Raw genomic sequence first — 13,835 nt, forward strand, 5'->3', positions numbered from 1 at the left:
ATCATAAAAGGAAGGGAAAGGGGGGAAAAAAATAAAAAGAAATAACGAAATAAAAAAATTCTTTTCCAAAAATATATTCGTGCAAGAAGCTTGACCAATCAGGGTCAACTAAACCGCCGTAGAAAGCAAGAAACGATGACTTATTTATTTATTTATTTATATTTTAATCATACATAGTAGTGCAATGACAATAGAATGAATGAAAGCGTAGTAATGTCCATTAATTTCCTTTACTTATTTGTCTGTTCTCATTTTTTTTTTTCTCCTTTTAATTTTCTATTCATCTATACTATTTGCATCGATGTTACACTTAACGAACCTTAACTTACCATACGCATACATTATATATCGAGCGATCTTACTTACGTAATATCGTATATAACATGTCACAAATTCTGTTACTATACAATGTTACTCACGTGAGATTTATTTTCATGAAGGCCGGCACTTAATTATTGAGGTCCCTCTGTTTCTATTTCTCTTAATCTTGTCGGAATCGGTACCGATGTTTCGTTCTATTTACGTAAGAGGTGTGCAGGATCCTGAATTAACGGGAATTCGGCAAAATTCGAACGAGATTGGACAAGATCAAACGACATCTCGACATTCATAACACTCGAGATTCTTTTACGAACGTAACAGTCGTAACTTCGACACGACTCGGCACTAGTCGGACGCGATCGGTTTGAGGCGGCAGCTGTCGTGGCTTTCAGCCGAACGCGACCGATTATTGCCGAGTGAATCCGAAGTTCAGTAGAAGTAGAATCCCGATACGATCCCGCACATCTCTAAATTTACGTTCTATTATCTGTTTTTTCTCTTTCTAATTTATCATTTATTTTAATTAGATCATTCTTATTCGAACTTAACAATATTAATTTTGATTCTTTCTTTTTCTTTGTAGCTGATACACGCATTTACCTGTTTTTTTTTACTTCTGTTAGCTAGCTCAGAGCTGCTGGTGCGACGACGCTTTTCCAAACGTGCCACATTGCATTTCATTTCGCACAAAGTGGAATTACACAACCAAAAATCTCGATCCCGATTCAAAGACCAATTTTTTATAGGATTTTTCAACACGCCGGGAAAACTGTTCATTTCCAGACGAAGGAGCAGCCGTCTCGTTGGAAAAGCGTCGGCCGTCGCGACGTTGGCGTAAATTGCACAAAGCTAATGCTCTTTACAGCTTTTCGTAATTTTTTCTCCTCGTGTTTTTTTTACATATATATATGTATATCTTCGGCAGTGTACACCTTCGGACTTTTTTTTTTTTTGTTTCGGCAACGAAGATAAATAAATATATGTACATTTATCTGTATATTTATATTTATTTATATTTATATTTATATACATATATACATATATACGTATCTTGTGTATCTAATTTTTTACAGCGCCAGATTTATATATTTATTCGTTGTCTTTTCCTTTTCTTCCTTTTTTTTTTTTTTTTCTCTTTTTTTATCGCCAACATATCACACACACTCTATCTCGTTTTTTAACTAATTCTATTAATTGTTGAACGTGAACTGCGATTTATGTGTTTACTTTTACAGCTAGGAGGAGGTGCTTTTACATTATGTATACGATCGCATGCGAGTTTTTTGATATATTTTTGTACATATATATATATATATACACATGTATTAAGTTATTATATATACATGTATGTATATATATATACATATATGCATTTACCCGCAACACACGTACGTATACAACAAGCGATGACACGTGACACGTACACATAATAATATACATACACGTACAAGCACGATGAACATACACACGTGACAATATCGATAATATTTCATCATCTTTTGTTTGTTCCACGCCGTATTATGTACGATTTTAATGTGTGTGCTTTAAGCGGGCAAGTACGTGTAACTTTTTCTTCTCTCGTTTCTTCTCATTTTTTTTTTTGATCTTTCTTTTTTTCCTTTTTCACTTATTTTCATCTTTCTTTCTTTTTTTTTTCTTTTTTCTCTCCGCATTAATTAAAACAAAAAGGGTTGGGTAACGTATACACACTGTTATAAAAATCCTATCCACATATATATGTATATATAAAAATATATATATATATATATATATATATATATATATATATATATATATTTATTTCTACGAGTCGTGTGGATCGGAAACGGAACGACGAACGGAACGGCGAGGTTGAAATTCTTCTTCTGGTTCCACGGAAGTCCTCCCACGGCGTCGAATCCTTTTTCGGTCTCGCTTTTTGCAATTCGATTCCGTCCGTGTGTCCGTGGATCCGTGGATTCCGTGAGCGCGGGTATAGATCGTGGCGGACTAGCTAACCAGAGCACACACGAGCACACACACCAGCGATTACGCGTCCCATAAAGCTGTCCAAGTTTCCGAGTGAACGTGCCGGAAGCGTGGTGATCAGAGAGCACGGCCACGCATATCAATGTGTACTCTCTGTACTCTTTTCCCTCTTTGTTATTCTTTCTTTCTCTCTTTCTCTCTCTCTTTCTCTATTTCCCTCTCGCGTTCTCTGTTCAGTGAATCACGCGTGTTCCCCCGTCTCGTAAGCCGATGTGTCGTTCCATTCTCTCTCTCTCTCTCTCTCCCTCTGTCTGCGATTCGGTGAAACAACGAATTCGATTTTTTTTTGTTTGTTTTTTTTTTTTTGTTTTGTTTGATAAAATCTCGACAACCGATTATCGGATATATGCGTGTTTCCGAAATGACGACGGTTGCTGATTCACAGGGAGGGGAGGGGAGGCTCGAATTTTGTGTATGTGACGTATACGCGTTGGAGGAAAAGGAAGCAAGATTTGAAAAGTATTGCTCGCTTCAAGTGGTTGCGTATCATGAAGATGCGTCTCTGTTATTCACGTTAAAGCCGCATTTCCATTGGAATAAAACTTTCTTGTCGATCGAGTTATATAACGTTGATAATAAATTCGTGTTTCGTTCCAACGTGGGCGATAATTTTCAACGGAAGCCTCGTTAAAAATTAGGCTAAAAAAAAGGAAAAAATCGTCAAATTTGTTTTATAAAATTCCTTGCACAAAATTCCAATAGAACGAGTGATTCAAGATGGGGAAAATTTGTCTACTGTAAATACAGCTTTAGATGTGATAACTTTGTGAACGACTTTGTGGTCCATCAAGCAGATTGCTCAATGTAAACGCAGCTTTAGCTGAAGAAAAAAGAGAAAAAGGGATCGTTCATCGTGTTCCGTTCTCTTTCTTTATCTTCATCGTTCTCTGTCCGCTCTCTGTCGTTATTCTCTCCTTCTCTTCTTTCTCGTACGAATATTTGCATATTTCTTTGCATCTCTCTCTCTCTCTCTCTCTTTCCATATATATATATTCGTATATGTGTACATATATATATATCTGTATTCGTATCTTTGTGTATCCATATATAATATATATACAATTTCATTAATTTATATATATATATATATATATTTTTTACGTTACATATACATATATGTTTGGTATCTATGGTATCTATAAGATTCGTGTATCGCCTGTGTATGTATGTATACGTATGCGTGTGCGTGCGTGCGTGTGTGCGTGTGTGTGTGCGCGCACGCCTCGTTGATCGTTCGATTCCCGTGCTTGATTCTCCCTTTCCCTTGAAGACCTTCGTCGAGATCTCGCCATTTTCACCGATCCTCCGCTTCCGGTGATGCGCGCGAGACATCGACGCGTTTCGAAGAAAGAACATATCGCCGCAAATACGAACGAAAATACGTACGAAAGAAAAGGAAAAAAAAGAAAAAGAAAAAGAAAAAAAAGGAGAAAAAAGTAAACAAGTATAGCGAAAAAAATTTTTTTTCTTTTGAGCACCGTGTCTCGCGATGCATGCGTTGTCACACTCACACACCGCTTGCTGTCTCACTTCCTAACACACACACACACACACACATGGACACACATGGACACACAGCCAATACGCAACGACGCGGATCGTTGGCCGCCTGCATTAATCCACGCGCTGGACGTTTTACGCGTATATATATATATATATATATATATATATATATATATATATATATATATATACATGTATACGTCTATGGCTGAATGAAACACACCGTACCCCCCCTCCGGCTTGCATGGTTCTCTACGGAATGCTAGGTGAGTTTTGCGATGCACCGTGAAAAATATATAGTCGGGTGGGGAAAAAATCGTGGTTTATCGGGCAGTTTGTTGTTGCAGTCAGTTGTTACAGTCGAGTTGACGAAATTCGATGTTTTTTTCTTTCTTTCTTTCTTTCTTTTTTTTTTATATATGATTCGTTATTATTGATTCGTTCTTCACTTTCACTCACTCACGACGCCAACGCGTGCGTATATATATTAGATATCGATTTTGAATGAGAATTAAAAAAAAAAAAAGAGTCGTTATAATTTTGATAATGAAACATACATTATACGTTCGTTGTAGATGGCGCGATTTCCTTTAAGGAGATTTGGTGTATATTTATATAAATAGAACGAGCGCCATCTATGTCGAAGAATTTTTCCATGCAATTAGATTCGATTAGATTGATTCAGTTTCTGGTCATTTGTGAGAATAATGCATTCACACGATCATATTTCAGAAATGTTCAAATTTTAAGAACGTATTCCAATCAAGAACATTTCATTTTCAGAAGAATATAAGGCGACTCGTTGCCTGACCAATTACGTACTTATTCCACTGCGAGCTATTTCAGGACGCTTGTAACGCTTACACTCTGAGTTCTGAGAATGTTATTTATTTTGATATTAAAATTATTAGCGTTTTATTATATTATTATTATATATATATATTGTTATTAAGGTAAATGTTAGAGAAAATTGTTGAGCATGCAAGCATGATTCAATTGCTGAAATTGTAGCTAGGTATATTATATATATTATCGGATACCGATAAGTATGATAAGTATTGGCTTGCAATTAGTTTACGTGTCACAGTAGATGACTATTTTAATATTAAAATTACGCAAATGTTATAAATTTCAGTTGAAACGAAAACGTTTATTATACATATTTAATTTCAGAAATTCGATATATATTTTATCGGAAAAAGTATTATTCATCCGTGCCAACCATAAAATATCGTATTATTTATTTTTCTAAACTATCTTCTACGCGTAAAAAAAAAAATATTTATGGCAAATATTTTTATTTATATTTTATTACAAGATGCAAAATAAAAAAAAATAAAAATTTCGCAACTTTACGAATAAATATATCGCATTTACTGGGAAAAAATTAATTTTTTAACCTATCGTTGAATTTATTATTTATTTATACGAATTTAATTTCGTTTTCTCATTTCGAATTAATAAAATATTCATCGCTTCGTTTCGTATCATCGTAAATATAACCGTGCCTCGATAAATTTCATAAATTTGTTTCTATTATTATATTTTGTTACATAAAATTATTCTTACCATTAGAATACGTTCTTAAAAATTAACGATCTATCAATCAATATTGAAAAACGTAACATGGACATACAATTCTCAAATCGGTCTAAATTATCGTCTATAAACTATTTCCATTTTATTATTCAATTTACTTTTTCTTTCTTTTTTTTTTCTCTTCTCTATTTCTTCCTTTTCATTGCTCCGTCACTGTCACTTTCTCGTTCGCACGATCGGCACGGTGATAAATCGGCGTGAAACATTGCCGAAGGTTCATCAGGACTATATATTTTTCGAAAAAAACGGGGCGCATCGCAACGAAAAGAAAAAAACGGAAGAGACAAACGGGCGGAAATAGTAGGTGATGCATGCGCAAGGAACTCCTCTAACACATGTGCGAATTAACCCGATTGATATGAACACCGAGAACTGGGATGCATCCGTGGAGGCATCCGTTATTATACTCTCTACACCACACCACCACTATTATACCCAACAGCCAACACGATCCACCTCTTCAACAACCTCTTCCCCCCTTTTTTTTTGGTTCACGACCCGATCCTTCCCCTTCTCGAGATACACAGTCGTCCGATTCTCTGTGTCCTTTGACCTTATTGGGCGGGGCGAGGGTACACCAGCGACGCCTATTTGACAGAATTCAACACGACGGTATTTTAGTTCCAGTGTAGTAGTAGTGATTAGATGTGTCTGTATTTTTCTCTCTCTCTCTCTCTCTCTCCCACCACCCCTCTCTTTTTCATTTTTCTGAGCGTCGATATGGCCCCCGCTCTCTGATTGAAAATTTGAAAATTTTTTTTCGAGATTTCGATTCGATCGGTGAGAAAAATTTTTTTTTTAAAATATTATTTATCGGGGAGAAAGAACAGATCCATCGTAAAAATCGTGAAAGTGTGTCGGTTTGTAGTTGTAGTTTCGAAGCTTAGTTGGAATCAGTGGATCGGGATACCGATATTGACGGCCAGAAATAATAGATGAGAAACCGATAGAAAGTCAGGTGGGCTGTTTTTTTTTCTCTCTGTCTCTCTCTATCTCTCGCCTCCCAGGACAGACCCGTACGAATCCATAAATGGGGCGCTCTTTCGCATTATTCGATTCCTTTTGCCGATCACTCTTCTCTCACTAACTTCACTTTCTCCATCTTGCGTTCTTTTCTCGCCTCTACCTTTCTCGCTGTCGCTCTCTCTATCTGTCATTTTATACACACATCCTTCTCCTCGATATTCCTCCTTTTTCTACTTTGTCCACGGATTATTCTTTTCACATTATTTCGAACTCGAATTGACAAAAATCGTTCGATTTTTTTTATAATAGTTAGGTTGAATGCTCAAGAGTCAGTCAAATCAGTTTGTCGAATTATGTGACGAAAGAATAAAATGGAACAAGCTTGAGCGATCAACCGATTAATTAATCGTGAAATATATATCGATAGAAAGAAGAAAATTCTGAAACACAAAATTCACGATTAATATTCATTGCAAAATTGCACCACGAACATTCGTTCGAGCCCATCCCTGCCCTCGTTCGTCCATTCCTTCATCGCATTCCTTCCCCACACGCGACACGCATATTATTCAACAATAACGAGAATAACATTCATAACATTCGTGGCCATTAATTTTCAACCATTTTAAACGCGGCCATTCGTAAATGTCCGTGGATCAGACACGCATTTTCTTCGACAAAGGGAAAAAAACTAATTCCAATTCCGAACGTTTATCATTCTGCTTTGCCCTTCCCAAGATAAAAACCTTCTCTTTCCCAAGAAAGGAAAAGGAAATAAAAAAAGAAAATCCATCCAACTCGATCCATTTTCTCTCCTCCTCCTCAGTGAATATATAAGAACATTATTACACACACATTATTGTGCACACGTTATTATTATTATTATTATTATTGTTGTTATTATTATTACTATTATATTCCTCCTACACGCACCACACGAAACACATAAACACGCACAAACAGATAGAGAACAGAGTCCACACACATCCACACACACAGAGTCTTTATCGCCTCATCCAACTGTTTCCCGGAGCTGCCCCCCGGTTTTGCGCCCCAACCCCAAGCCCCTCAGCCCCCTTTGGCCACATAGATAGAGTGCCATGCCATGCGTGTTCGCTCTTGCTGTAGGTATGTCGCGAGTTTCAACGCGGGGCGTGCAAACGCGGCGAGACGGAGTGCCGGTTTGCGCACCCCCTCGAGACGGTGCAGGCGAACGAGGACGGCTCTGTGACGGTCTGCATGGACGCTGTCAAGGGCCGATGCAATCGGGACCCCTGCCGCTATTTCCACCCCCCTCTGCACCTTCAAGCCCACATTAAGGCCGCACAATCTCGGGCTAGCATTGCGGTAATGCATTCTCTCTCTCTCTCTCTCTCTCTCTATCTATCTATCTATCTATCTATCTATCTCTCTATTTTTGCCTTTCTTCTTCTCTATCTCTCTATCATCGCTAACTGTCTCTCTTTCCTTCTGTCATTCTGAACTTTCTCTCACTTGTCTATCTTTAACCATCCCAAACGAATTAATTTATCTTCCATCCTATCCTGGACGGAGTAAATCATCCTCTGTTTTTTTTTTATTATTTTGTTTTATTTTCTTCTTTTTCTCTCCTTCCTTTCGCTTTTTCGTCGGGACCTATACCTTGACCTGATACTACCTTTCTCCATTTCGAGGAGGAAGAGGTTATATACGCTATTTCTCCTCTCGAAGCTAGGAAACCTTTTCATCCTAATATCCGATAAGTCTTGCCGAGAGCTCCCTTTGAATCTTTGTCCCCGCGATCCTTCGCCGCGATGACCACGCGACAAAAGATGTAGCTGGATCGTCATTAAAGGAATGAGATAGATGGGAGAGTAGGGGTGGATAAAGAATCTCTCTCTCTCTGTCTGAGAATTCTGCCGCGAGAAACTGGCCGCGATCTCCATTCTCGGTCTCGAGAATCGTTAACGAGTCCCTGAAAAAGGGATTTCTCGGAAGAAAGTTTTCCTCCTCTCGAGGGACCTCCCTTCCTCGGAATTGATACTCGGACTGAAAGAATTGTGCGAACAATCGTCCCTTCGAATTTCTTTCTTCTATCATCTCTTGCGGGATGGATGGATGTCGCGTGGTCATTAGCAAATTTCTACGCGAAACTTCTACGCGAAAAAACTTTGTTTCTGTGGAACAAATTAATTTAGATCTGCGACGTGGATGCCTGCCGTCTTTTGGAAGTTGGGGGATCAAGGTTTAATTAATGGTAAATTGTTTTGTTATCGATATTTCTTTAAAAAAATTCTTGAAGCAATCCTTCGATAATTTTATTTTTAAAACTCTCCAATTTTTTGAGAATATAAAAATATCAGATTTGTTCCTTCAACTTTTAGATGGCAGTGCTTTGAGAATAAAAAAAAAAATTTCAATCTAAAAAGCCGTTAAAACCCATCGAAGACATCTTTGGACGATTATTCCCTTCTCACGTCCGTTCTCTCTTCACTCTAACTCTCTTCTCGCCTCTCTGTTTCTCTCTTTCTTTCTCAGTTCCATGTGGCGTGTGCTTCATGTGCGGATGTCTTGTATCTTTCTTTTTTTTTTTTTTTTTTTTTTTTTTATCCTATCCCTATTTATTTTCTTGTCTCTCGTCGCTGGAAAGTGGTTTATCAGCCGGTGCTGTCTTGTCTTGTTTGAATCTGGGCTGAGCTTCGCGGAAAGAATATATTGGTGGTGAAAGTCTGGCCGTTACACGTTGTGTATTCGTGGCTTTAATTGGCACGCCTGTTCCTCCGGTGAGGAATCGAAGCGATTTTGCATGCGGACGATCGAAATTTGCGCAAATAGAAAAAAAAAAAAGTATACTTTCGAGTTTTCAAATATATTAAAAAAAAAAAAAAAAAAGAAAGAGGAAAAAGAAATATTCTTTCGATTCGTTCGGTTCCACGGTGCATCGGTGTTTCGTCTCTATAACGATCGAAAGGGAAGCCGGATAAATGCGTATCGAGGCGCTTTGAAAGGAGAACCCTCGAGAAAAAGACGGAAGTTACGTCGTTCTCGAAGAACAAAAGACTCTCGAAGTGCACGCATATCCTACTTGACCGCACATCGAACCCTTCTCCCCCCTCTCTTCTCTTTCTTTTTCATCCCTCACGTCATTTCTCTTCTATCTTCTCTTTCTCACTATCTCTCTCTATCTTTTTCTATCTCTATCTATTCTCTGTCTTCGATCTTTCACGTGTACTCTCTGTCACCCTCTTTCAGTTTCCTGGGTTTGCGTCAAAAGGAGCTTTCGTTGCTGCGCTGCTTTTCGCCAATCTACGTCGAGTATATACGTCGGGCTTCCCCCTTCAACGCAGTAGTCCCTTTCTTACTGTATATATGTATATATATATGTATACAGTATATATATATATATATATATATATATATATATATATATGTATATGTATATATATATACACACACGCTATTTACACATCGAATTCTCTTTCTATCTATTTATCTATCTTCACTTATTTATATATCTTTATATATATTACGTATTATTATATAGCGATACGTATATATATATATTTATATATATATACATATATATATATATTTCTCTATGTATGGCACTGTCGCACGTGAGACAGGTTTAAACGAAACCACAAAGTAAAATTGGCCAATAGTTGCGCAGTGCTCGAATTAACGCGATAACCGTAGCGGGTGGCGTGTCGTCGAGCATGGATCGACTAAATGTCCCTAGCTGGAAAAGTTACTAGCGCCATTGAACGAGATAACGCGCGTTAATTAAAGCGCGTCGATCGGTAACGTAGAATTTATTACCCGTCGGATAATTCGAATAAGGAAGTAATGAAAAGTGAAACGAGGCGCCAAATTCGATACGGTTATCGCCCAGATGTATATTATATTAGTTTCTCTCACGTTATGTAACCCAAGTTATTCCTGTATTTTCGTTTATTTTTATCCAATTCATTTCTCTCATTCTTCCCTTCCCTTCTCCTAAATTTTCTTTCGATCATTTTCTTCTCGCCTTTTTTTTTCTCTCTCTCTTTTTAATTCTCTTTAATTGTTCCCCTCTCACTCGAGAGTCCCATCGTTCGATACGCCGTCTCCCACGTTCTTTTCTCCCCCCTCCTCCAAAACCTTCATTGTTTGTCGCTTTTGTGTTCGTCCAGTTTTACTACATTATTCCTTGTATGATGTTCAGCCGTTCTCGTAGCGTGTAGTGAGTAGTACACGAGGCAGAATTCTTGTTAACATCACCAAAAAAAAAAAACACCACTGTTCTATTTCTCTCTTTCTAGCAGCCTATCGCAGCTATCCAGGTGCAAAGAACTAGTTGCAATACACCAATCACCTGTTTCGGTGGCTAGGTCGTAATAAAAGTACAAGATGTTTTCCGCAGCCACACGTGACCGCTCCATTTCAATATGTCACACGATTTATCTATTTCTTTTACAATTGATATTTTGATATATATATATATATATTTAATTTTCTCTAATATTGAAACATTTTGATAATATATATATATATATATATATATATATATATATGTATGTATGTATATATTAATCGATAATTACATTGAAATAACTCCCTAAGACGCTCGACAAAAATTTCCACGTCGAAATGGAGCGTGATCACGACTCTTGTAAATAAGAATTAAGTAGTTAAAGTGATATGTCTTTTTACGAATGACACGTACACCACTCTGCTGACAAGCTGTGCTGCACGAACCCCGGCTATCAACCCCTCGCTGCTGTTTTGCTGCCCCACACAAAAACGCTACACTCGAGAATTGTCGAGCCTAGTGAGAAAAAAAAAAAAAAATCTAAAGTAATGTGAAACTCGAGATAAAAAAAAAATAGATAAATAAACGTGAAGATGTTAAAGATACGCATCGATAATAATAATAATAGTCCGAGAGAAAAATCTCGGATGATAAACGTGGGGTTGTTGGGAGAAAGGGAGCGTGTCTCTTGGATCCCTCCTGTCTTCGTTCACGTTTGCACGCGTTCTCGCGACGATCTTCGCGGATTTTGAAGAAAATTTCGAGAATTTGTTTCGAGAAAAAGAGGGAAACGAAAAAAAAAATAAATAAATAAAACCTCTCGATCTTTCCTCGACCATGATCCTTTTCTTCTTTTTTCTTTGCGAAAAATTTTGAAAGAACTTGAAATTTGAAAATATTTGCACGCGATTTTGAATTTTAAGAGAGATTCTCGATCTCGAGGAACGATCGATGAGGAGTTGCAAAAAAAAAGAAAAATATTAAAAAAGAAAGGAGAAAGAGTATCGTTTCTAAGAGAAAGCAGGCAAGCTGAAGAGGCAGCCGATGGAAAAATTTCATACGTTTCCTCGAACGACGGGGGAGAATAGATATTATTCGACCGTTCGCGAATCCGTCTCTTCTGGGGGGCCGAAAATTGTCCATTGTCCGGGGGATGGATGGATGGATGGATAGATAGATAGATAGAAAGAAAAAAAAAGGAGAAAAGGAAAGAAAGGAAAGGAAAAAGAAAAGAGCGAGGAAAATCAGAGAAACTGGCGAAAACAAAAGAGATTGAAAAAAAAAGAAAGAAAAGAGGAAAGGAAAAAAGACGAAAGAAAGAATAATAATAATAAAAAAAAAAAAGAGAATGCGAGAAAGACATTTTCAGCAACGTCGCGCGTCAGAAGATCTGCAGCCACACCCGGACACAATGGAAGAAAAGTCTCACATGGATGATTGCGGCAGACCAGCTTGTTGGCAGGGAAGTCTCATTCTCTAAAAGTGGTTTTCAATTTCCCAAGGGTGCATACCGCGTACCGATGGAGTATAACCCTTCGTCTGAAAATTTGCCTCGAGCTCGTGCCGTATCCGTATCCGCCATTTTGGCGATTCCCGCGATTTCCACCAACATCGCGAAATTTTCGTCTTAAATAATTTCTCTATCTCTATATATCTTTATGATCTTTATGATCTTGTAAAAATTGTCTCGTGTTATTATTCTTGTCTCATTTTTCTTTTTTTTTTTTTTTTTTAGATATTGGGTTGGTTAAAGAATAGATTTGCAAAGAAAATAAATTTCATTATTATTTTTTTTTTTATTAAACTCGCTTTAGATTCTGTCTATCATCAAGTGCAACGAATTAGACAATGAATTTCTCTGAAAAAAAAAACAAAAGTCAAAAAGTTTTTTTTAGTCCCAACCCAATAGAATAACACGGTACCACCATTCGACTAAAATCAATCGTGATCGCAGAAATCTTTGCCTCGTTTAATTCGTATATATATATATGTACATATAGAATAAAATAAAATGAAACAAAAGAAAATAAAATAAAATAAAATAAAAAGGCAATCGCGGTCGGCGAGGCGAATTTGTCAAATAAACCGATTTAATCACTCCGCCCTTTGATCTATCCATTCGTTTCGAGCATCCCATTCATTCGTTCATTCATTCCTCCTCCCTCCTCTCTTTCGCATCGTTTCCACGATATTCCATTAGATCGATTAACCTCGACCTCTCGTCGTATCATCGATCACGTAATCGAGGATCGCGTCCCCCTCTTCCCTTCCTCCATCCATCCATCCATCCATCGTCTAATCGAATTCAATGCGACTGTTCGAAAATGCACTCTTCGGAATTGCTAACGCCGTCTGATGTCTGAATGTTTGTCAAACAATGCGACACGAAATATCTCCTCTCTCTATACATATATATGTGTGTATGTGTGTGCGCGCGCGCGATATATATATGTAATACACCACCCAGAACAGAAAGGAGGAGGAAGGGTGCGTCCATCGCTGTTGATGTGATGCGAAACAAAACAAAACGAAAAAAGAAAAAGGTGGACCGAAGCCGATAGTAAGAATCACTTAGTATCCAACAAAATATGTCACACGCACACACAAATGTTCAGCACGCACATTGTGACACGCACATTTCCCTTACACATTACGTACATTATTACGCCCACATACACACGAATCTCTCGAACGAAATCGTCGCCCGTATCCAGGAAGAGATGTGCAACCTCGAGATCGAGAGGATATCGACGATCGACCAACCGAGCAATGGCGGCCGAGCATTGGAGCGAATGAATGAGACAGATTAAACGTGGATGTGAATATTTTTCGTGAATCTTTTTCCAGGAGCCAGAATCGATCCCGTTCGTGATGAACCAGTGAAATCCAACAGTTTTTCAGAAAGGATTCGTTCCTCTCGTTTCATCCGTTCTTCTCTCTTGTTCGAGTCACGCGTGATTTATTATATGAAGAATGAGTTATCTCTTCGTTTCTTTCATCTTCGATTCCTCGATAATCTCGAAGAAAATCGACAAAGGGAAAGGAGAGAGTGCAGGATGAAACGAGAGCGAAATTAATAAATTTCGACAGATAGCTCGACCAATTATTGCAGGTGTTGCTGATGTCAGAAATATCCTGATGGCCGATC

At 37.8% G+C, this 13,835-nt stretch overlaps 1 protein-coding gene across 14 annotated transcripts in view; it reads left to right on the forward strand.

Annotated features, from left to right (window-relative positions):
* Positions 1 to 13,835, forward strand: part of LOC410758 (mRNA decay activator protein ZFP36L3) — a 445,131-nt gene that overhangs the window by 418,165 nt on the left and 13,131 nt on the right. For 9 of the 14 annotated variants that reach the window (XM_026438982.1, XM_026439001.1, XM_026439004.1 and 6 more), the window contains one exon: positions 7,546 to 7,764. The exons of the other annotated variants lie outside the window; for them this stretch is intronic. In XM_026438982.1, the coding sequence (XP_026294767.1) occupies positions 7,546 to 7,764 (219 nt within the window). The remainder of the gene's footprint in view (positions 1 to 7,545; positions 7,765 to 13,835) is intronic. 14 annotated transcript variants of the gene reach the window in all.

Source organism: Apis mellifera, linkage group LG1 (genome assembly GCF_003254395.2).
Source record: "Apis mellifera strain DH4 linkage group LG1, Amel_HAv3.1, whole genome shotgun sequence".
NCBI lineage: Eukaryota > Metazoa > Arthropoda > Insecta > Hymenoptera > Apidae > Apis > Apis mellifera.